Source organism: Salvelinus fontinalis, chromosome 11 (genome assembly GCF_029448725.1).
Source record: "Salvelinus fontinalis isolate EN_2023a chromosome 11, ASM2944872v1, whole genome shotgun sequence".
Taxonomy (NCBI): domain Eukaryota; kingdom Metazoa; phylum Chordata; class Actinopteri; order Salmoniformes; family Salmonidae; genus Salvelinus; species Salvelinus fontinalis.
Window position 1 is genome coordinate 8,536,205 of NC_074675.1, and position 24,843 is coordinate 8,561,047.

General features: G+C 46.9%; 1 protein-coding gene across 8 annotated transcripts in view; it reads left to right on the forward strand.

Annotated features, from left to right (window-relative positions):
* The first annotated feature begins 430 nt into the window (after positions 1–430).
* LOC129864961 (neuron navigator 3-like) overlaps positions 431–24,843 on the forward strand; it is a 290,755-nt gene continuing 266,342 nt past the window's right edge. For 3 of the 8 annotated variants that reach the window (XM_055937306.1, XM_055937309.1, XM_055937307.1), the window contains exon 1: positions 432–1,141. In XM_055937306.1, coding sequence (XP_055793281.1) covers positions 881–1,141 — 261 coding nt within the window. In that variant the 5' untranslated portion in view covers positions 432–880. Of the gene's footprint in view, positions 1,142–24,843 lie in introns of all 8 variants that reach the window. The other 5 variants (XM_055937311.1, XM_055937313.1, XM_055937312.1 and 2 more) reach the window with 2 other exon arrangements.

A 24,843-nucleotide genomic window follows, 5' to 3' on the forward strand; every position in this document is an offset into this window, starting at 1 on the left:
GGAGGGAGAGAGAGAGAGGGAGAGAGAGGGAGAGAGGGAGAGAGAGGGAGAGAGAGGGAGAGGGAGGGAGAGAGGGAGAAGGAAAAGAGTGAAATACAGAGATTTCTTAACCTAGAAGTCTTTCAGCCATGAAAAATAGTCCCAGGAACCAGACAAACTGCTTCAGTGTGAGGGATTATGTACTGGATAACTCTGCAAACTTTATTTTTTTAAATTTAACTTTTACTATTTCTTTCATCAAAGAGGAGGGCTGCCCCAGATGCAGGCAGCCAGTGAGAGGTGTCTATTTCTAGCGATCAGCGCTCGGCTATGGAGAGAGCTGTTTTGACAGTTGGAGCTGGGGAGTAACGTGCTGCTGAGGAATGCTGCTCAGAGAGAAAGAGAGAGAGAGAGAGAGAGAGAGAGAGAGAGAGAGAGAGGGGGAGAGACATGCACTTAACCAGGTCTATAATCACTGGTGGAGTGGCGGTTACCTTCCAGAGGAGTTTACGCCCCTGAGGACTGTTTGGTTTTGTAATTCTGACAGAAATGGAGAAGGAGGAGTGGTTGAGCTCTGACAGAGAGGAGGAGGGGGAGCAAGAGAAAGGGGGAGTGAACCGGTGGCGGAGAAACCTTCTCAGTTTCTGTAAATCCCACACGCTGTAGGCTACAGAATGACTGCGGCTGCTCTCCCATTCCAGACTTCTCTCTGAGAGGCAGCCCTCTCTTTATTTTGTCTTCTCCTTCCCCTCTTTTTCTTTGCCAGACGTCAGGAGGAGACATAGGGCTCTTGTTTGGCCTCTCTTGTGTGGGAAACTGAGGGAAAAGACTCCTCTCGCTGTTTTTTCAAACTCTTCCTCCTGTCCGCTTTTGAACTCTCTCTCTCTGGATGTGACGGACCATGCCGGTGGTAGGGGTAGCCTCCAAGCTCAGACAACCCTCAGTGGGCTCCAAGCCAGTCCACAGCGCTCTCCCCATCCCCAACCCGGGAAGAACCGCTGCCACACGAGGGTACATGGCCAGGACCCCAGAGCTGAGGGGGTCAGAATCCCCCCTGCTCTCCTCCTGTCAGCTGTCACTCAAGTCAGAGTACCAGGAGAGGAGGACGCAGCAGAAGCAGCAAGGACGGAGCAAGGAGACAGAGGAGAGTAAGATCTGCAAGGTCAGTGACAGTGTGTTGTTATTGGGGGACATGCTGTCACTCTGCGGCTCCTTCTCCTTTCAAACTCTACTCTCTAAATGATTTCTGTCTGCATGTCTGTCTGTGCAGGGGGAATTGATTTGCTCTACAGGTGGCTGTGCTGGCTGGCCAAGTCTGAGTGAGCTACTTAACAGAGGCAGGCTTGTTGGATTCTTTTAGACTGTTCTGTTTCTGTGTGACTAGATGACTCATTTAGAAATCAATGTGGTCTTGGTTCGGCAAGCTATAGCAGGTGCCATGCTCTCTATATACTATTGGGTGGAGCTCTGCTTTCAGCATTGAGCAAACTTCAAAATGTAATGTCAGACCTCCTTAACTATACCCTATCCTCCTTATTGATACCCAATCAGGAGCTGTTTTTGATGTGGTATTTTCTCATAGACTACATGGAATTGTGACATAAATACTTTAAATGCCTCTAAATCATTTCAGCACCATTTTATTTCTCTTTTGTGTCCTTCCATTGCTTTGCGCTGTGATGCAGTCTCAAACTCTGTCAGTTGACTCGCAAATCTGTCGTTAAGTGGGGCAACGTGTCACAGAACCAGTGTGCTGACAGTCATGTGCATGCGCCGCATTGTCGTATTGCGCTCAGTCTATTAAGATCCCTATCTGTGAAATGAACCGTGTCGGCTGTTTTATAGGAGGAAAAAGCTATGCATAGTAATCACTGCTACCTGAGAAGCCCCTCTGAAGCTGACATGCCCTGAATACAAACACCCCCTCTCCTCTCAGCTTTCCCCTTGTGTGGAGGACCGTTTCAGATGGCTAGCTGGTGTTTCCCCCCTCTGAGCGCTCCTAAAGCCCATTCTCAGGCCCAGACGTATTAAAAAGGCGTGGTAAGAATGGCTAGCGAATGATATACATGAACAGATCGCCTTAAGTGCTTTCCCATACTAAAGTCAGCCGGTGCCAAGTTCTTTGGGAGTGTTTTAGAATGTTGGAAATTGGACTCAGGACAAGTGGAGAAGGCGGGGTCCGTCTCGGAAAGGAAGCGAAAGGATTTCAAATATCCCCGCCAAATAGTTTTGGTAGTGCATGCTCGCCCTACATCTTCGACCTGTCAAAATACCAACAGACTTTCCTGTTTTCCTGGTGGCTCTGGCCAAGTCTCCTTGTTTACTGCTGGATCTTCTGGGAACACTCTGGGAGCCTTTTCTTTCTCTTTTTTCTCCTCAAGTTCTTAACTGACTCAGGGGCCGCTTTTCTCCTGGAAATATGTGCTGACATCAAAGAGCGGGGCAGCTGAGCGCTGCCTCCTGGATCCTTGTAGCGTGTCCGTGACTGACTGGAAAGCGTATGCAGGGCCAGAGCAAGGGGAAGTGTGTTTTATCATTAACCCGGTGCTGAACCGGTAACTCTGTTAAATGCACTCCATAAACCACCGGTTTCAATGCACACTGTTGAAAGGGTTCTGCGCCCTCACTTTTGGTGTCAAAAGGCAACCCCAGAGTGAACAACCCCAGAGGGAACAACCCCAGAGGGAACAACCCCAGAGGGAACAACCCCAGAGGGAACAACCCCAGAGTGAACAACCCCAGAGTGAACAACCCCAGAGTGAACAACCCCAGAGTGAACAACCCCAGAGTGAACAACCCCAGAGTGAACAACCACACACTTGACTTATTTCACTTTTCTCTAGTGGAAGGAGCTGGGAGGAGCTCGGAGGTGCTGGGAGGAGCTGGGGGGTGCTGAGAGGAGCTGGGAGGAGCTGGGGGGTGCTGGGAGGAGCTGGGAGGTGCTGGGAGGAGCTGGGAGGAGCTGGGAGGTGCTGGGAGGAGCTGGGGGGTGCTGAGAGGAGCTGGGAGGAGCTGGGGGGTGCTGGGAGGAGCTGGGAGGTGCTGGGAGGTGCTGGGAAGAGCTGGGATGTGCCGTAGTGTAGTGCAATTTGTTTTGGAGCAGATGGTCAGGGGCTAGAACATAATTCTACTAATTTGTACACTGCTCATTGACCAGAACTAAGCCCAAAATAGATTTTATTTGACAATAACAATAAGTTCATAGCTTGATAACATTGAGACACGTTCACGTCTCTTTTTATTCGTGGGAATACTTGGTGAACAGATTTCCTAAAGTAAACAAATGTTTCCTGGTGATTTTATTCTTTTTTGACCATCAGCATAAACAAGGGGGGGGGGGGGTAATCCTCCCCTGTCGAAGTAGAGATAGGGTACATGTTGTCATTACTCCTCACAGTGACTGACAGTAGTAGAGATAGAGTACATGCTGTCATTACTCCTCACAGTGACTGACAGTAGTAGAGATAGGGTACATGTTGTCATTACTCCTCACAGTGACTGACAGTAGTAGAGATAGGGTACATGTTGTCATTACTCCTCACAGTGACTGACAGTAGTAGAGATAGAGTACATGCTGTCATTACTCCTCACAGTGACTGACAGTAGTAGAGATAGGGTACATGTTGTCATTACTCCTCACAGTGACTGACAGTAGTAGAGATAGAGTACATGCTGTCATTACTCCTCACAGTGACTGACAGTAGTAGAGATAGAGTACATGCTGGCATTACTCCTCACAGTGACTGACAGTAGTAGAGATAGAGTACATGCTGGCATTACTCCTCACAGTGACTGACAGTAGTAGAGATAGGGTACATGTTGCCATTACTCCTCACAGTGACTGACAGTAGTAGAGATAGGGTACATGTTGTCATTACTCCTCACAGTGACTGACAGTAGTAGAGATAGTGTACATGTTGTCATTACTCCTCACAGTGACTGACAGTAGTAGAGATAGGGTACATGTTGTCATTACTCCTCACAGTGACTGACAGTAGTAGAGATAGGGTACATGTTGTCATTACTCCTCACAGTGACTGACAGTAGTAGAGATAGAGTACATGCTGTCATTACTCCTCACAGTGACTGACAGTAGTAGAGATAGGGTACATGTTGTCATTACTCCTCACAGTGACTGACAGTAGTAGAGATAGAGTACATGCTGTCATTACTCCTCACAGTGACTGACAGTAGTAGAGATAGAGTACATGCTGGCATTACTCCTCACAGTGACTGACAGTAGTAGAGATAGAGTACATGCTGGCATTACTCCTCACAGTGACTGACAGTAGTAGAGATAGGGTACATGTTGCCATTACTCCTCACAGTGACTGACAGTAGTAGAGATAGGGTACATGTTGTCATTACTCCTCACAGTGACTGACAGTAGTAGAGATAGTGTACATGTTGTCATTACTCCTCACAGTGACTGACAGTAGTAGAGATAGGGTACATGCTGTCATTACTCCTCACAGTGACTGACAGTAGTAGAGATAGGGTACATGCTGTCATTACTCCTCACAGTGACTGACAGTAGTAGAGATAGGGTACATGTTGTCATTACTCCTCACAGTGACTGACAGTAGTAGAGATAGGGTACATGTTGTCATTACTCCTCACAGTGACTGACAGTAGTAGAGATAGGGTACATGCTGTCATTACTCCTCACAGTGACTGACAGTAGTAGAGATAGGGTACATGTTGTCATTACTCCTCACAGTGACTGACAGTAGTAGAGCTAGGGTACATGTTGTCATTACTCCTCACAGTGACTGACAGTAGTAGAGATATGGTACATGTTGTCGTTACTCCTCACAGTGACTGACAGTAGTAGAGCTAGGGTACATGTTGCCATTACTCCTCACAGTGACTGACAGTAGTAGAGATAGGGTACATGTTGTCATTACTCCTCACAGTGACTGACAGTAGTAGAGATAGGGTACATGTTGTCATTACTCCTCACAGTGACTGACAGTAGTAGAGATAGGGTACATGTTGTCATTACTCCTCACAGTGACTGACAGTAGTAGAGATAGAGTACATGCTGTCATTACTCCTCACAGTGACTGACAGTAGTAGAGATAGGGTACATGCTGTCATTACTCCTCACAGTGACTGTCAGTAGTAGAGATAGGGTACATGTTGTCATTACTCCTCACAGTGACTGACAGTAGTAGAGATAGGGTACATGTTGTCATTACTCCTCACAGTGACTGACAGAAGTAGAGATAGGGTACATGTTGTCATTACTCCTCACAGTGACTGACAGTAGTAGAGATAGGGTACATGTTGTCATTACTCCTCACAGTGACTGACAGTAGTAGAGATAGAGTACATGCTGGCATTACTCCTCACAGTGACTGACAGTAGTAGAGATAGGGTACATGTTGTCATTACTCCTCACAGTGACTGACAGTAGTAGAGATAGGGTACATGTTGTCATTACTCCTCACAGTGACTGACAGTAGTAGAGATAGGGTACATGTTGCCATTACTCCTCACAGTGACTGACAGCAGTAGAGATAGGGTACATGCTGTCATTACTCCTCACAGTGACTGACAGTAGTAGAGATAGGGTACATGTTGTCATTACTCCTCACAGTGACTGACAGTAGTAGAGATAGGGTACATGCTGTCATTACTACTCACAGTGACTGACAGTAGTAGAGATAGGGTACATGTTGTCATTACTCCTCACAGTGACTGACAGTAGTAGAGATAGGCTACATGCTGTCATTACTCCTCACAGTGACTGACAGTAGTAGAGATAGGGTACATGCTGTCATTACTCCTCACAGTGACTGACAGTAGTAGAGATAGGGTACATGTTGTCATTACTCCTCACAGTGACTGACAGTAGTAGAGATAGGGTACATGTTGTCATTACTCCTCACAGTGACTGACAGTAGTAGAGATAGAGTACATGCTGTCATTACTCCTCACAGTGACTGACAGTAGTAGAGATAGAGTACATGCTGTCATTACTCCTCACAGTGACTGACAGTAGTAGAGATAGGGTACATGTTGTCATTACTCCTCACTTCTGTGTGGAGTGGCTGAAAGGAAGGATTCAGGGTGATCAAACAGAAGTGTGTGTGTGCGTGTGTGTGTATACCCTCGCTGCATAATGGATGCTTGTGTGGACTTGTTTGTCCTTGGTTAAGCACAGGGCTGGCCGCTCTCCTTGTTTAGTGTTTACCAGACTGTGTTGTTAGTCCTAACTGAGAGAAAGTTTGAAGGGAATCTCATGACACAAACACACACTGCTTCAGAGCCTGTAATGCGTTGGAGACCATTAATCATGATTGGGAATAAAAGGAGGGATTCCACATGACAAGTGGTTTTAATGTTAACCGGTTTCAAACTAATTATGAGCTAAACATATCCAATGCTTCTGTTTGAAAATGATAAATAACTGTGGTTTGTAGAGTGTGTTTAGAATGTCCATGCTTTAGGGTAGGGCCTCAATAATATTGAGGGCTGAATGGTGTGTGTGTGCGAGCATTTGTATGTCTGTGTGTGTATGCATTTGTGCATTTGTGTGTGTGCATTTGTACATTTGTGTGGGCCTGCTTTTTCACATGTCTGCGTTCAATCTTTACGATTGTACATATGTTGGCATTCTTAGGAGGCTTCCTTCCTTCGGTGGTCTTGCGTAACGCCTGCATTCTTCCCCGGGATCTCAGTTAATCCATCCAAGGCTGACCTGTCAAGAGATCCTCCTCCCTGTGATTGAGATGAGATCCAGGACACACACACACACACACAGTCACACACACATACACACTGTAGTACTCACTGACATACCTTGTCAGTCACTGTAGAATGAAGAGGTACTGGAGGTGAATGGGGTTGTAATGAAGTGCCACGGCTCTGCTGATGGGATCTGTGGCTCGGAGCCTTGGCAGATACCCAGCTACAGTGGTGAGGGAGGCTTTGTCCCAAATGGAACCATATTTCTTATATAGTGCCCTACTTCTGATTAGGGCCAATAGAGTTCTGGTTAAAAGTAGTGCACTATATAGGGAAAAGGGGGCAATTTGGAACACACCAGAGTGTGAGCAGCCCTTGAGCATGAGCAGTGTTATTCATGTTTCGCACCTTTTACAATCATCGATTTCTTAACCTCCCACTAAGAGTTTTTTGTTGTTGTTGTCATTTTTATTCAGTCTGATGCCATAAGGTCAAACAAAATAAACCCTCTTTGGGTTACAGCATATGAAGAATGATTGACAGGTTAGCCGTAGATCCCAGTTTGTCCTGCCAGTATGAATAACAGCAGCACCTGCTCGTTTCACACCTTTCCTATGTCACTGCATCTGATTCCGGGATACCGCGGATGTCACATCCTCCCTAGGTCATCCCAGTTACAAGCAGGAAAGAGCAATGGGAAAGTGACATCCATATTCTCCTGAAGGGAATCAATAGAAGCGTGGGGTGCTAATGTGTTAGACTTTCTAGCTGAGACTCGAAATGGACGCCCTGCTGCTCATGTCTGAGCCGAGATTTATCATGGTTCTTTTTTGGTTGGCCACCATGGTATGGTTTCTAGCCCTGGTGTCTGAGCCGAGATTTATCGTGGTTCGTTTTTGGTTGGCCACCATGGTATGGTTTCTATCCCTGTCTCCGTTTGAAGTGCATCCCTGATTAGAAATGACTGGCAGGTTTAATCCATGTGGTGTTAGCCTGCCTACGCATGTCTAATCAGTTATGACATCAAGGAAGGGAGAAAGGAAAGATGCAGTCGTAAGGAATTCAAACATGGGCCCTTTCATGCTTCAAGGTACCAAGGTAACGTTTTTGCCAGGCTGCAATCAGAGATGAGATCGGACACAGGCCAACTGTCTCTACTCTCACTCCGTCCCAATGGAAACACTGCACATGTAGAACAATTCCCCACATGACTACTGGACCCAGTTTGTCTCTTAGAAACATACAAGATGCCTCAGATCAGGTCATTAAACATAGGCTCTGTTGCCATGCTCTGTTCCCTTGGCTGCTATGGCAACCATACATAGCCGTGTAACCTTAGCGCGGGGATGTTGCCACTTCTTCCTGAATATGTGTATCAGTTTTTGTTTGCTGGAAGCGCAGACAACTGGCAAGATACGTCCTGTGGATCTTCTTCCACACATCCTGTTGTTTGTCTCTGATCTGACCTGCCAAAATGTCAGCTAGAAGAGATGAACCAGAGAGTGCGATTGCACATGGCCTTGTTTGGTGCAACGGCACATCTCCTCCACCTCTCACTACGCCTAGGTGCTGATAAGCCCCTGCAGGGGGGGCCAGCAGGGAGAGAGGGAGAGTGATGAGCTCAGGGATCCGTGTTAGGTCTCACTGGCTCTGGAGTTAGTGTGGGGAATGTAAACACAGCTCCTCTCCCCACTAGCTCAGATGCTGCCGAGGCAGCCGCCCTAGTCTGGTCTGCAGAGCTTGGGGTCCCTGCCAGCTCTTCCCGTCAGAGACAGAGGGAGGTGGGGAGGGAGGCCGAGCCGGGGCTTGTGTCCTAGCCATGGGTGGTCTGGTCTGGCTGCCTGGGCTCCTTATCTGGAAGAGAGGGAGAAGCCCCGGGGATGTGGCGGTGTGCTGATAGTTACACAGGACCTCTGGGATAACAGGGAGAGTTACACAGGACCTCTGGGATAACAGGGAGAGTTACACAGGACCTCTGGGATAACAGGGAGAGTTACACAGGACCTCTGGGATAACAGGGAGAGTTACACAGGACCTCTGGGATAACAGGGAGAGCTACACAGGACCTCTGGGATAACAGGGAGAGTTACACAGGACCTCTGGGATAACAGGGAGAGTTACACAGGACCTCTGGGATAACAGTAATAGTTACACAGGACCTCTGGGATAACAGGGAGAGTTACACAGGACCTCTGGGATAACAGGGAGAGTTACACAGGACCTCTGGGATAACAGGGAGAGTTACACAGGACCTCTGGGATAACAGGGAGAGTTACACAGGACCTCTGGGATAACAGGGAGAGTTACACAGGACCTCTGGGATAACAGGGAGAGCTACACAGGACCTCTGGGATAACAGGGATATTTATACAGGACCTCTGTGGACATTTCTCTGTATTCAAACACCAACGTTCCCATCCAGGCAAGAGACCCACCACAACCTGTATCTCAACAGATGTTGACTGATGGAGAGATATGGTGATGGGCGGGCATGGACACACTAACCCCTGTTGATAAAGGGGTAACTACTACATTCCTGCCTCTCATTCCTCTGGTCTCTCTCTGTCTGTCTCTCCCCATGTCTGTATGTCTGTCTGTCTGTCTGTCTGTCTGTCTCTCTCTTTTTCTATGTCTATCTGTCTCTCCCCCTGTCTCTCCCCATGTCTGTCTCTGTCTCTCCCCATGTCTGTCTGTCTCTCTCTCTCTTTTTCTCTGTCTATCTGTCTCTCCCCATGTCTGTCTCTGTCTCTCCCCATGTCTGTCTCTGTCTCTCCCCATGTCTGTCTCTCTGTCTGTCTCTCTGTCTGTCTCTCTGTCTCTGTGTCTCTGTCTGTCTGTCTGTCTGTCTGTCTGTCTGTCTGTCTGTCTGTCTGTCTGTCTGTCTGTCTGTCTGTCTGTCTGTCTGTCTGTCTGTCTGTCTGTCTGTCTGTCTGTCTGTCTGTCTGTCTGTCTGTCTCACTTTCTCTCTCTCTCTGTCTGTCTCTCTCTTTGTCTGTCTCTCTACCTGTATGTCTGTCTCTCTCTATATATATATGTCTATGTCTCTCTCTCTCTCTCACTCTCTCTCTCTGTCAGTTTTTATTGGTATTCGTGCCGTGGGGAGTCAACTGCCGGCTCCTTGTGTAAAGCTTGGAGGGAGAACACACAGAGGGGATGGTGTTTACAGTACGGCCACACCAGTTATAAATAACTTCTGTGGATCTCGAGTCAGTCTTTGTGTGAAACAGGAAGAATAATAGGTCTTTAAAAGAAGCCCGCCGGGTTAACGGTGAAGGATTTCAGAGGCATCCTGTTTTTCCAGGGACTAGCTTTTGAGACAAGGCTTGAGGTATATCGGGCTCTGTGGTACATTTTGGATAGTAAATTGAAAAACAACAAACTTAATGGATACAGCATGCTCGCCATTGAAAAAGTATTGGCCTCACATTGGGCTGCATTTGACCCCGAACCTCGAGGCTACAGTAGTGACAAACAAGATAATGGGCACAAGTGATCCTGTTACCGCTTAGAATGGTCCTGTTACCTCTTATGGTGGTCCTGTTACCTCTTATGGTGACCCTGTTACCTCGTATAATGGTAATGTTACCTCTTATAGGGATCCTGTTATCTCTTATTGTGGGTATGTCACCTCTTATAATGGTCCTGGTACCTCTTATAATGGTCCTGTTACCTCTTATAGTGGTCCTGCTACCTCTTATAGGGATCATGTTATCTCTTATAGTGGTCCTGTTACCTCTTATAGTGATCCTGTTGCCTCTTATGGATGTCCTGCTACCTCTTATAGGGATCCTGTTATCTCTTATAGTGGTCCTGTTACCTCTTAAAGTGATCCTGTTGCCTCTTATGGATGTCCTGCTCCCTCTTATAGTGATCATGTTACCTCTTATGGTGGTCCTGCTACCTCTTATGGTGGTCCTGCTACCTCTTATAGTAGTCCTGTTACCTCTTATAGTGGTCCTGTTACCTCTTATAGTGATCCTGCTACCTCTTATAGTGGTCCTGTTACCTCTTATAGTGGTCCTGTTACCTCTTATAGTGGTCCTGTTACCTCTTATAGTGATCCTGCTACCTCTTATAGTGATCCTGTTACCTCTTATAGTGATCCTGTTACCTCTTATAGTGATCCTGCTACCTCTTATAGTGGGTATGTTACCTCTTAAGGTGGTCCTGCTACCTCTTAAAGTGGTCCTGTTACCTCTTATAGTGATCCTGCTACCTCTTATAGGGATCCTGTTACCTCTTATAGGGATCCTGTTACCTCTTATGGTGGTCCTGCTACCTCTTAAAGTGGTCCTGTTACCTCTTATAGTGATCCTGCTACCTCTTATAGTGATCCTGTTACCTCTTACAGTGGTCCTGTTACCTCTTATGATGGTCCTGCTACCTCTTATAGTGGTCCTGCTACCTCTTATAGTGGTCCTGTTACCTCTTATAGTGATCCTGTTACCTCTTATAGTGGTCCTGCTACCTCTTATAGTGGTCCTTCTACCTCTTATAGTGGTCCTGCTACCTCTTATAGTGGTCCTGTTACCTCTTATGGTGGTCCTGCTACCTCTTATAGTGGTCCTGCTACCTCTTATAGTGGTCCTGCTACCTCTTATAGTGGTCCTGCTACCTCTTATAGTGATCCTGTTACCTCTTATAGTGGTCCTGCTACCTCTTATAGTGATCCTGTTACCTCTTATATTGGTCCTGTTACCTCTTATGGTGGTCCTGCTACCTCTTATAGTGGTCCTGCTACCTCTTATGGTGGTCCTGCTACCTCTTATAGTGGTCCTGTTACCTCTTATGGTGGTCCTGCTACCTCTTATAGTGGTCCTGTTACCTCTTATGTGGTCCTGCTACCTCTTATAGTGGTCCTGTTACCTCTTATGGTGGTCCTGCTACCTCTTATAGTGGTCCTGTTACCTCTTATGTGGTCCTGCTACCTCTTATAGTGGTCCTGTTACCTCTTTTGGTGGTCCTGCTACCTCTTATAGTGGTCCTGTTACCTCTTATGGTGGTCCTGCTACCTCTTATAGTGGTCCTGTTACCTCTTATGGTGGTCCTGCTACCTCTTATAGTGGTCCTGTTACCTCTTATGTGGTCCTGCTACCTCTTATAGTGGTCCTGTTACCTCTTTTGGTGGTCCTGCTACCTCTTATAGTGGTCCTGTTACCTCTTATGGTGGTCCTGCTACCTCTTATAGTGGTCCTGCTACCTCTTTTAGCCTTTTTCCTTGAATGTTTTTTCTGTGATCTCTTCATCCCTCTGTTATGTTCATGGCGTACTCGCATGGTACTAGAGATGATTGGATGCAGGACTGTCCCCCATGCTGTAGCAGTACAGCCTCACAATCCCCTGCGTGAGAGGCCTCACACGCACAACCACACACACACACACAGACACCAGGCAGCAGGTCCACACAACAGATCCACACAGTCCCTCTGGGCCTTCTGCTAGTTCAAAGGTATGGCTGTTAGATGATCTTAGAGAGGCAGGGCTCTCCAATGCCACTGGCTTGTTGTTTCACGCCATAAAAGAACAAAAGAAACAGGGGCCAAGGCCATACTCAGGGTACAGCACACACACACACACACTTACGCATGAACACACACACACACACACACATTGTTGGTTAAGGGCTTGTAAGTGCACCTGTTGTATTTGGCGCATGTGATAAATATAATTTGATTTGATTTGACACACTTAGGTCAAGTGCATCTTGTCTTTCACCTTTCCCTCGAACTCTCTCCGTTTGTCTCGTTAGCTGTTTTCCACCATCTTTCAGTTCATCACCCTTGCTTCAGGTTCCCTCCTGTGTCCTTTATTATCTCTCTCTCTCAATCCCTTCTTTTCAAATCCCCTCTATTTTCCACTCTATCCTCTTGCTCTTTCTGTGTCCCAAATGGCATCTCTATTCCCTATATAGTGCACTACTTTTACCCAGAGTCATATGGGCGTCCTATGGTCCCTGGTCAGAAGTAGTCCACTATATAGGGAATAGGATGCAATTTGGGATAAAGCCTCATTCTGGGCATTCCTCTCATTAGTCACTACCACTCTTTCCTCCCCTTTCCCTCCCTCCTGGAATCTCTCTGTACTCCCTTCATGTACGTCTCTTTACCCTGCTCTCTCTCTACCCTCTCAGCCTTCTCCTTTCTCTCTCCCCATGTCCCCCTCTCTCCCTCCGTCTCTCGGGAAGATGTTTTGATGAGACAGACATGAGGGGGTTCAGTCCACACACCTGGCACTGAGACCACCACTGATTATCTCTACCACACACAGAGGTCACCCCAGACCCCCTTCACTCCCCCCTCTCCCCTGTCCCGGCCTCTGTCTGGGCTTTGCACCGGGGAGGAACATCTGTGAAACCACAACACCGGCCTCATTAGCAATCAGCAGGGCCTAGGACAGCTAGCCGACAGCCCGCACACCGCTAATGTGGAGCAGGGAGAGGGGAGAAGAGGGGAGAAGAGGAGAGGGTAGAGGAGGAGGAGAGGAGGGGAGGAGAGGAGAGGGTAGAGAAGGAGGGAGCAGAGGAGAGGGTAGAGGAGGAGAGGGTAGAGGAGGAGAGGGGAGGGTAGAGGAGAAGAGGAGGAGAGCAGAGGGTAGAGGAGGAGAGGGGAGTGTAGAGGAGGAAGGGTAGAGGAGGAGAGGGAATGGTAGAGGAGGGTAGAGGAGGAGAGGGAAGGAAAGAGGAGGAGATGGAAGGAAAGAGGAGGAGAGGGAAGGAAAGAGGAGGAGAGGGGAGGGTAGAGGAGGAGAGGGGAGGGTAGAGGAAGAGAGGGAAGGGTAGAGGAAGAGAGTGGAGGGGAGGGTAGAGGAGGGTAGAGGAGAATATGGGAGGGTAGAGGAGGAGAAGGAAGGAAAGTTGAGGGTAGAGGAGGGTAGAGGAAGAGAGTGGAGGGTAGAGGAGGAGAGGGGAGGGTAGAGGAAGAGGGGGGTAGAGGAGGGGAGTGGAGGGTAGTGGAAGAGAGTGGAGGGTAGAGGAAGAGAGGGGAGGGTAGAGGAGGAGAGGGGAGAGGAAGAGAGGAGAGAGGAGAGGAGAGGGTAGACGAGGAGAGGGTAGAGGAGTAGAGGAGAGGGGAGAGGGGTGGAGGGTGACGTGAGTCAGGAGAGATCTGCGTTACCTTGTGATTCAGGCCTTACACACATTAACACTCCCTAACTAGCAAACACAATTCTGGGATTTCCTGCCCTTCGGGCTCCTGGGTAATGGACCTGGTAGCATATAGAAGGTAAATGGCGGTCAGAGAGGACTTGACTAGAGCAAAGTGCACTGGACTATTACACCATACTAAAGTTGCGTCTCAAATGGCACCCTAGTCCTTATATAGTGCACTACTTTTGGCCAGAGCCCTGGTTAAATGTAGTGCACTACATGGGGAATAGGGTACCATTTGAGACACACAGACAAGCCTGTTTTAATGGATTTCATGAGAGGAAAGCCCATTCTCTATGTCCTGGATATGGGTCACTGTCTCTTTGCCTTTGGCCTGTGTTTATGTATTCTAGTGAGTAATGCCACACATGCTGTTAGAAGAGTTAGTATTGTATGATGGAGTCATACAGGGGTAGGGGTCCTACAAGCATCCATGGTCATTATTGTCCCTTTATTTCAATGTACTCATGTCAGTTGGATCCTTTTTAAAACATGTCTGTGCGGCTTATGTAAAACACTATCAAATATAACATGGATCTCATTACCATATTCTATATGGAGTGTTTACTCCCGGGCAGTTCCTTGTAAAGGATTTGTTTTTAGCACACCATTATCTAATTTGCTAAAATACTGAGGGTTGGAGCATAACCCCAGAGAATTAGTTGTGACATCCCCCACGGACTGGACATCTCGTCCAACTGGGCCCTTTCGCTCCCTGACAGCGTGTACAGTGCATTGTGGCAGCGCTTGATCTGTACTTTCCCTTTTGGTCATGGTAAATGGAGTGTGAAAGTGGATGTTGTGCTGAGAGGGGAGCCTGCTTTTTTGGGTCTGTCTGTCTGTCTGTCTGTCTGTCTGTCTGTCTGTCTTGGGACTGTCTGTCTGTCTGTCTGTCTGTCTGTCTGTCTGTCTGTCTGTCTGTCTGTCTGTCTGTCTGTGCGTGCGTGCAGCCTACCGAGTTCACAGGCGAGCAGGAGAAAGGGTAGCGGTGACTGTGAACGTGGGCGAAGCTGTAACCAATCAGTTCTTGGGTTTCTCACGGTACGAGGGCAAATGGCTCTGACCCAGTGGCAGTACAGAGAATATGGTGAACATTGTGAATTTCTTCTGCAAAGTGGAATTTCTGATTTGGATTGGTCACGTCTGTCCAGAGTGTTTCTCTTCTCTACTTTACACAGCTTTACACTGCCTGTGTCTGGTCCTCTGCAAGCACAGTGTCCTAATGTAAGGTGCTCTCTACCACAGTGTCCTAATGTAAGGTGTTCTCTACCACAGTGTCCTAATGTAAGGTGCTCTCTACCACAGTGTCCTAATATAAGGTGCTCTCTACCACAGTGTCCTAATATAAGGTGCTCTCTACCACAGTGTCCTAATATAAGGTGTTCTCTACCACAGTGTCCTAATATAAGGTGCTCTCTACCACAATGTCCTAATATAAGGTGCTCTCTACCACAGTGTCCTAATATAAGGTGCTCTCTACCACAGTGTCCTAATGTAAGGTGTTCTCTACCACAGTGTCCTAATATAAGGTGTTCTCTACCACAGTGTCCTAATATAAGGTGCTCTCTACCACAGTGTCCTGATATAAGGTGCTCTCTACCACAATGTCCTAATATAAGGTGCTCTCTACCACAGTGTCCTGATATAAGGTGTTCTCTACCACAGTGTCCTAATATAAGGTGCTCTCTACCACAGTGTCCTAATATAAGGTGCTCTCTACCAGTATGTCCTAATATAAGGTGTTCTCTACCACAGTGTCCTAATATAAGGTGCTCTCTACCACAGTGTCCTAATATAAGGTGCTCTCTACCACAGTGTCCTAATATAAGGTGCTCTCTACCACAATGTCCTAATATAATGTGTTCTCTACCACAGTGTCCTAATATAAGGTGCTCTCTACCACAGTGTCCTAATATAAGGTGTTCTCTACCACAGTGTCCTAATATAAGGTGCTCTCTACCACAATGTCCTAATATAAGGTGCTCTCTACCACAATGTCCTAATATAAGGTGCTCTCTACCACAGTGTCCTAATATAAGGTGCTCTCTACCACAGTGTCCTAATGTAAGGTGCTCTCTACCACAGTGTCCTAATGTAAGGTGCTCTCTACCACAATGTCCTAATATAAGGTGCTCTCTACCACAGTGTCCTAATGTAAGGTGCTCTCTACCACAGTGTCCTAATGTAAGGTGCTCTCTACCACAATGTCCTAATGTACGGGTGCTCTCTACCACAGTGTCCTAATGTACGGGTGCTCTCTACCATAGTGTCCTAATGTACGGGTGCTCTCTACCATAGTGTCCTAATGTACGGGTGCTCTCTACCATAGTGCAAATATACTTCTCTTTTGTACAACTAATTTCCGTCTCCACACCGGGCCTTAATAGCGTTGCCGTTAAAGAGTGTTAAGTTTGCCCATAAAGTATGTTAACTCTGCCATTAATGACCGTTAACATGAACTGCTGCCCCACAGCTTTGCCCCTGGAGACCGGAACTGAATTCTCCCCCTCCTTCTCCTCCTTCTCTCTCTCTTCTCCCCCTCATTTTCTCTCTCCTTCTCCCCTCCTCTCTCTCATTCTCCTCCTTCTTCTGTCTCTTCTCCCCTCCTTCTCCTCCTCCTCCTCCTCCTCTCCTCCTCATTCTCCCCCTCCTTCTCCCTCTCTTCCTCTCCCTCCTCTCCTCCCTCTCCCTTTGCTCCCTCCTTCTGGCTCTCCTTCTCCCCCTCTCCTTCTCTCTCTCCTTCTCCATCTCCTCCTCCTTCTCTCTCCTTCTCCTCCTCCTTCTCTCTCTCCTTCTCCATCTCCTCCTCCTTCTCCCCATCCTCCTCTCCCTCCTTCCCCCCCTCATTCTCCCCCATCCTCCTTCTCCCTCTTCCCCTCTCCTTCTCTCCTCCTCTCCCTCTTTTTCCCCTCATTCTGCCTCTCTAACAAACCTCTGCTATTTATGCTCTGGCTAGTTGTTCTCACAGGGTAGTCTCCTGACACGAATTGCACTTAGCTTATTTACTGGCCAACTTGTGTTGTGAAAGCTCCTATGTTTTTACAGCCCAATCCTTGATGCGTCTTGTGAGACCGTTTGAGAGTCTGAGTTTAATTTCTTCCCAGTACTGTTACTGTTGAAGTTTGTCGACCGGCCAAGGGGCGGCCATTGCTGGGCCCACGCTCATGAGAAACGACCTCTGTGCACTGCTTTGAGCTCCCGGATGAAGGAACAAGTTCCTCTCTATTCACTGTTGATGAATAGAAATGGCTCTATACACTCATATTTGTCAGTGTAATCTCCTTAATAGCGTAATTGCCTTGCCCACATTGTAAATAAGTAGGATGTTTTGAAACACAGGGAATCTTTGTCTTTTTCTTTCGTTTATGTATCTACACCCATGATAGGTTCACACTCGGTTCAGGGCAGCCATTAACCTCCGGGGGCGATGTGTGATGGTCCTTGACGCTAGGAAGAATGGGTAAACAAATATTCTTTCATAATCTGTTAATGAGCTGGAAGGAGTGGCGGCCATCTTGGAAGGGGAGTGTCATTACTTGTGTTATGACAGAGGGACAAGAGACTCATTGTGTCCAACCACAGCCTTTATGTGAGAGGGGTCGCTCTCCAACGGCTGTCGGACCAAAGTCTATGGTGTCCTTTATGTCTGGCACCGAACATTCCTCTCTCTCCCACCTAATATCACTTGTGTATTCTTCACTGTATTTATCTGTTCAGACTCGGATAGCAAGAGACAGAGGCTTTTGTGTTCAGCGGAGCTGTGCGTCTGACGCGAAAGAGACACCTTAAAGTGATTTACCAAGGTTTTCCGCCTGTATAGATGAACAAAGGAGACAGTTGGCTTTCAAAAGATGCTTCCCACCTTTTCCCCGCAGTAGAAAAAGAGAAGTGGGTTGAGGTAAATCTGGGCACTGAGCAGTGCTAACGGCGCCTGGCGCGTACCTCTGCTCTTCATTCAAAGAAGATGTGGCCGGGAGGTTTAACGGGCGCTGTATTGGAAGCAGAGACAGGCACCGAATTCAGCTTTTAAAGACTAGTAGGCCCGCATCTGGCTCCTCCTTCATCCTCTGAGGGAACAGCTGAGGGAGGAGAGAAGAGGGTGATGGAGGGGGGGGGGGTTGTTGTACTGGCGCAGCACGGCCTTCAGCGCGTTTAAGCAACTTAATATTTTCAGTAATCTGGAGTCAAGACGTTTTAAATAGAACCACATTGTTTAGTGTGTACGAACGCAATCATTGGGGTGGTGGGAGGGTCTGTTCCCCCATCTCGCCCCTTTGATCTGGGCTTGTCCACTAACTCCTATCCAGTGGGATGTGCACAGAAGCAGAGCTATAATGGAGGACAGCCTGGGAGTGGGCTGTTAAACATCGCCCCTCTTCCTTGTCGGCGGATAGGCGCTCGCTGATATTAAATTCTGTGCGCTTGACAGGGGCCATTAGTCTTGGGGAGGAGGCTTGAGTTACGGCGTTTAGGGTGAAAAGATCCTCTGGCGCTGAGGTTTGGGGGGGAAGTATATATGTGTTGCACAATAGCTTCAACCGCTGGAGAGACGGGAAGCTGCTGCCGGGAGACGGTGGTGCGTGGGAAAGATGGAAGGCTTGTCAGCCAGCCTGTCTCTGATGCAGCAACATGGTCAGACAGTTTTAGTGAAATCTAATCTGAAATATCCGTTTCAGATGGATTTACACGGGATTCATTCTGTTGCAACATTCCCCATATTACTGTGCACTAGAAACAATTATCAACGTAGGCATATGGTATCAGTCACAGTACACAACATGTAAGCTGTTGAAATAAGCTGAGGATGTGCTCTCCCGCTCACTCCATGAGCTTGACACTCTCTCCGAAGCACTGTTTAGGAGAAACTGTCATCTTATTTACACCGAGCTATTTGTATCAATCAAGAGGGGAAACACAACACGCTGAAGGTCCGGCCTGAGTCACGGTCCACGCACCTCGTAAGACGCTGCTGAAAGCCGTGCCGACCGGGCCAAAGGATCAGTGTGTTTGCTGACTGTGCTGTAAAACAGGATGTTTGGGTTCACTCCACCAGCTTGCTGCTCTGCAGATGTGTTGAAAGAGCAGGGTGTCCGGCTCTTCCCCCCGCCAGCCAATCCCACGCCTCCTTCTACCGGAGAGAGGGCCTCTGGGTAAAAAGAGTGTCCTCTCCCACGGACTAACAAGCCCTATGTTGATCACAAACATCTGGCCATCCCAGCAGTGGTATAGTAAGAAGAGGAAAATCACATGCTTCCAACTTTGGCTGTCCAAATCCCCTCTGCTCCGTCGGCTTCTCTATGACCTGAACAGGGGTTTGGAGTGTTGGGAAAAAGTTAGAGAGACGCACTATCAAATGATTGTGACTGCTTATCCAGATATCAGTCTGGACAATGTGGAGGCCTACTGAATGTGTTCCAAAGCTTCTTGATCAAAATGTCACACTTGGCCCTTTACTTCTACTGCCTTAGGTTTCTTATTCCAGGTGAGGGAGATGAAGCCAGTTTGATGGTTTACGGTAGTGTGGCTGATGAGAAGAACAGATAGGTGAGAGAGAGTGGAACTTCAGTGCGCAATTCTCACAGGTGTTCCTATGTAAGCGGAGCAGGAAAAACATAGGTTTATGCCTCTTGCTACAAGGTACCTTATAAAAACCTCAGATGGAATGGGAGAGCAGTGTTATACACTTTAGCTCTCTCTCATTGTGTGTGTGGTTGTGATCTGAGCTTGTGTATGTGTGTTAATGTGTGTGTGTTAATGTGTGTGTGTGTGGTTGTGATCTGAGCTTGTGTATGTGTGTTAATGTGTGTGTGTTAATGTGTGTGTGTGTGTGGTTGTGATCTGAGCTTGTGTATGTGTGTTAATGTGTGTGTGTTAATGTGTGTGTGTGTGTGGTTGTGATCTGAGCTTGTGTATGTGTGTTAATGTGTGTGTGTGTGTGGTTGTGATCTGAGCTCGTGTTAATGTGTGTGTGTGTTTATGGATGTGTTAATGGCCGGTGGGTGGGTGTGTTGGTGTGTTAATGTGTGAGTGTATGGGTGTGTTAATGTGTGGGTGTGTTAATGTGTGGGTGTGTGGGTGTATGGGTGTGTTAATGTGTGGGTGTGTTAATGTTTGGGTGTGTTAATGTGTGGGTGTGTTAATGTGTGGGTGGGTTAATGTGTGGGTGTGTTAATGTGTGGGTGGGTTAATGTGTGGTTGTGTTAATGTGTGGTTGTGTTAATGTGTGGGTGTGTGGGTGTGTTAATGTGTGGGTGTGTTAATGTGTGGGTGTGTGGGTGTGTTAATGTGTGGGTGGGTTAATGTGTGGGTGTGTTAATGTGTGGGTGTGTGGGTGTGTTAGTGTGTGGGTGTGTTATTGTGTGGGTGTGTTAATGTGTGGGTGTGTTATTGTGTGGGTGTGTTAATGTGTGGGTGTGTTAGTGTGTGGGTGTGTTAATGTGTGGGTGTGTGGGTGTGTGGGTGTGTTAATGTGTGGGTGTGTTAGTGTGTGGGTGTGTTATTGTGTGGGTGTGTTAATGTGTGGGTGTGTGGGTGTGTGGGTGTGTTAATGTGTGGGTGTGTTAGTGTGTGGGTGTGTTATTGTGTGGGTGTGTTAATGTGTGGGTGTGTTAATGTGTGGGTGTGTGGGTGTGTTAATGTGTGGGTGTGTTAATGTGTGGGTGTGTTAATGTGTGGGTGTGTTATTGTGTGGGTGTGGTAATGTGTGGGTGTGTTAATGTGTGGGTGTGTTAATGTGTGGGTGTGTTAATGTGTTAATGTGTGGGTGTGTGGGTGTGTTATTGTGTGGGTGTGGTAATGTGTGGGTGTGTTAATGTGTGGGTATGTGGGTGTGTTAATATGTGGGTGTATTGGTGTGTTAATGTGTGGGTGTGTTAATGTGTGGGTGGGTTAATGTGTGGGTGTGTTAATGTGTGGGTGTGTTAATGTGTGGGTGTGTTAATGTGTGGGTGTGTTAATGTGTGGGTGTGTTAATGTGTGGGTGTGTGGGTGTGTTAATGTGTGGGTGTGTGGGTGTGTTAGTGTGTGGGTGTGTTAGTGTGTGGGTGTGGTAATGTGTGGGTGTGTTAATGTGTGGGTATGTGGGTGTGTTAATATGTGGGTGTATTGGTGTGTTAATGTGTGGGTGTGTTAATGTGTGGGTGGGTTAATGTGTGGGTGTGTTAATGTGTGGGTGTGTTAATGTGTGGGTGTGTGGGTGTGTGGGTGTGTTAGTGTGTGGGTGTGTTAATGTGTGGGTGTGTTAATGTGTGGGTGTGTGGGTGTGTTAATGTGTGGGTGTGTGGGTGTGTTAATGTGTGGGTGTGTTAATGTGTGGGTGTGTTAATGTGTGGGTGTGTTAATGTGTGGGTGTGTGGGTGTGTGGGTGTGTTAGTGTGTGGGTGTGTTAATGTGTGGGTGTGTGGGTGTGTGGGTGTGTGGGTGTGTGGGTGTGTGGGTGTGTTAATGTGTGGGTGTGTGGGTGTGTTAATGTGTGGGTGTGTTAATGTGTGGGTGTGTTAATGTGTGGGTGTGTGGGTGTGTTAATGTGTGGGTGTGTGGGTGTGTTAATGTGTGGGTGTGTGGGTGTGTTAATGTGTGGGTATGTGGGTGTGTTAATATGTGGGTGTATTGGTGTGTTAATGTGTGGGTGTGTTAATGTGTGGGTGGGTTAATGTGTGGGTGTGTTAATGTGTGGGTGTGTTAATGTGTGGGTGTGTGGGTGTGTGGGTGTGTTAGTGTGTGGGTGTGTTAATGTGTGGGTGTGTTAATGTGTGGGTGTGTGGGTGTGTTAATGTGTGGGTGTGTGGGTGTGTTAATGTGTGGGTGTGTTAATGTGTGGGTGTGTTAATGTGTGGGTGTGTTAATGTGTGGGTGTGTGGGTGTGTGGGTGTGTTAGTGTGTGGGTGTGTTAATGTGTGGGTGTGTGGGTGTGTGGGTGTGTGGGTGTGTGGGTGTGTGGGTGTGTTAATGTGTGGGTGTGTGGGTGTGTTAATGTGTGGGTGTGTTAATGTGTGGGTGTGTTAATGTGTGGGTGTGTGAGCATATTTTCCTCAGGTTTTTACTCTAAAGTAGCACTTGGCTCCAAAAGCCAGGCTGTTACAGTTTAATAGCAGAGTTGTTTACTCTTTTATACATACCCACTTCACCCCATTTTGGGATGGTTCCTGTTTCCCTCTCGTGTTTTTTACTTAGTGGCATGCCCAACACTGTCTTGCTAACTGGCTTTACGACCAACGGTGAAACTGCCTGGTTTTTTACAATAGCTAGAGGTTACACTATACAACTTGGGAATGTTGTTGGTCTGAGGTTAGAGCGGCTCAGCTTCTCTGTATAAACTCCACAGGTAGCTAAGCGTGACTGAACCTGCTGACTCGCCGTTGAAGACACCGCCGTTAGGCCTATCGGACAGACGTGTGGGCCCGAGCGGCCAACACGCCTTCCGCCCCAGACTGCACCAGGAAAGACCAGAAAAGACTAGCTGGAGGGGAAAAAACAGGCTATGAGATGATTAAAGGTGATCCATGCTTGCCAAAAGTTTGACATTTCAGCATTTGGCTCGAATGCAGGCCACGCATCGCAGGCACCCAGTCTTTCATCTGCTCCAGAAGGAAGGAATAACATTGAGGAACAGAGATGTCCTAACATGATTAAAGTCTTTAACAAGAAGAAAGCGTGGTCAATTAGCTGGGTGGTTCTGTCTGCTGTTTAATACAGCAGGTAGTGTACTATCGTTCTAATCCCCTGTTCAATTTACCGTAGCAACAGAACTTCACCTATCTGTCTGCTGCTTGCAAGCTCCAGGTTTAGCTCACTGTCCAGGCTCTGGTGCAGGATCAAAGACTTGAAAGGAAATGTTCCCTCCGTCCTTTATGAGTCAATCTAATCTAATGACTCGACTGGAGGAGGCAAAGAAAACACGACTAGAGGACGACAGAAAGATGCAAGAAAGAGTAGATAGATCTGCTTTTTACCACTGCTGAGAAGGTTTGCACACTTTGGGCCAACGCACAGATTGTGTGATTCATTCTTCCTTTGGGTCTCTCAGATGGGCAGTCGGGCAGACAGTCACAAAGCTGCGCTAACAAAGATCCATATGTGATGTCATCTTATCAAGAGACAAAAGCGTGGGGGGATTGTGGGTAATTTTCCACTGTAATTGTCCAACGGAGTCAGATGTGATCTGACACAGCAGTTCACTTACTTAGCAGAAATGCTTGTCTGTCCTCTGTGCAGGAGACTTTGCCCTAATGCAACTGGGCTTGAGTGGTATGCAAACTGGGCAAAAGTATGTTTGCGTTGGAAAGTGACACGAGGCTTATGGGCCTGTGATTCACATAGTGTGGTACAGAATATTACGCAGGTTGGTTGAAGCTATCTGGATGCCTAATGCTGGGATTACATCTGCGGTTGTTTCGACACGAGCCTCTGATGGTATCTCAAACAGTAATATTGTACTGAGGCGAGAGGGGTAGAATTAAAAAAATATGTTTCAATACTTGAACACATATTTGTTGACGGTCACTGACGTGGCGTTATGCCCCGCTCACATCAGGTTGGCACACGTTGATGTGCGCCCTGGTTAACCGAAGTGCTTTTAGCGTCTCGCCTGTCTGTCCTCGTTGAAGATTTAAGGACTGTGCTACGGCAGTGGCTCTTAATCAATAAACACATGCTTTATTTTGCATCAGTATGTGCTTTACGTTGAAAATGGTCACATTGCCCCCAGAGTTAAAACACATAGAGCGACAGTTCCCAGTGTAACAGATGGAACTATGTATTTTTTCACGGCTCCTTGGCTCTTCATCAAAACATCTTCTACATGCTTTGAAGACCCAGTATAAAGCCCAGCGAGAGGAGTGAATGAATCTCTCTCTCTCTCTCTCTCTCTCTCTCTCTCTCTCTCTCTCTCTCTCTCTCTCTCTCTCTCTCTCTCTCTCTCTCTCTCTCTCTCTCTCTCTCTCTCTCTCTCTCTCTCTCTCTCTCTCTCTATGTATAGAGATATATATATATAGATATATATATATATATATATAGATATATATATATATAGATATATATATATAGATATATATATATAGATATATATCTCTATCTCTCTCTCTATATATACATATATCTATCTCTCTATCTCTCTATCTATATCTCTATCTCTCTCACCCCTCTATCCTTTGCATCTTCCAGTAAGACTCTTCAGGATTACAGAGCAAATCTGACCAATGTTGAGTATCTCAGATCTGGTCAAAGATATAGATATAGATATAGAGATAGATATAGATATAGATATAGATATAGATATAGATAAAGATATAGCTATAGATAAAGATATAGATATAGCTATAGATAAAGATATAGATATAGCTATAGATAAAGATATAGATATAGCTATAGATATGGATATAGCTATAGATATAGTTATAGATAAAGATATAGATATACATATAGATATAGACATAGTTATAGATATAGATAAAGATATAGATATAGATATAGTTAAAGATATAGATATAGATATAGATATAGATATAGATATAGCTCCAGCAGGTCTGTTGTATGGAGGCCTGGATCTGGAACTAGAACGGTGTTACGTTTTTAATGTCCTCCCAGGCTGTGTCTAGTCTACTGTCCTTGCCTTGGATTTCATAACTTTCACACAAAGCAATTAGCAATGTTGATGTTACAGACTAGTGTGTTCTTGGAGCGAATTGAGAACAAACGTAACATTTTGTGACTTTCGAAATTTCTTTCGTAATGTCTGGAATCCCAAATACTTGGAGGGTCGTAAAACTCAACGGTGGTCCCCTGGTCCTGAATACTAACAGGTCATATAGAAGAGTAAAGCATGACATGTGTTGATAGTCAGGTCAACTGCTGGGACCTCCTCCCTGTATCTTGGCCTATAAACCCTGCAGATGGTATCTGGTAGCAGACTGTACCTTGCAAGCTTCAGTGTTGACCCTATTGCACCCTGAGTGCTGACTCTCACCAAGGCAAAGAGCCTAAACGGTGAGCGCACACACACACACACACACACACACACACACACACAC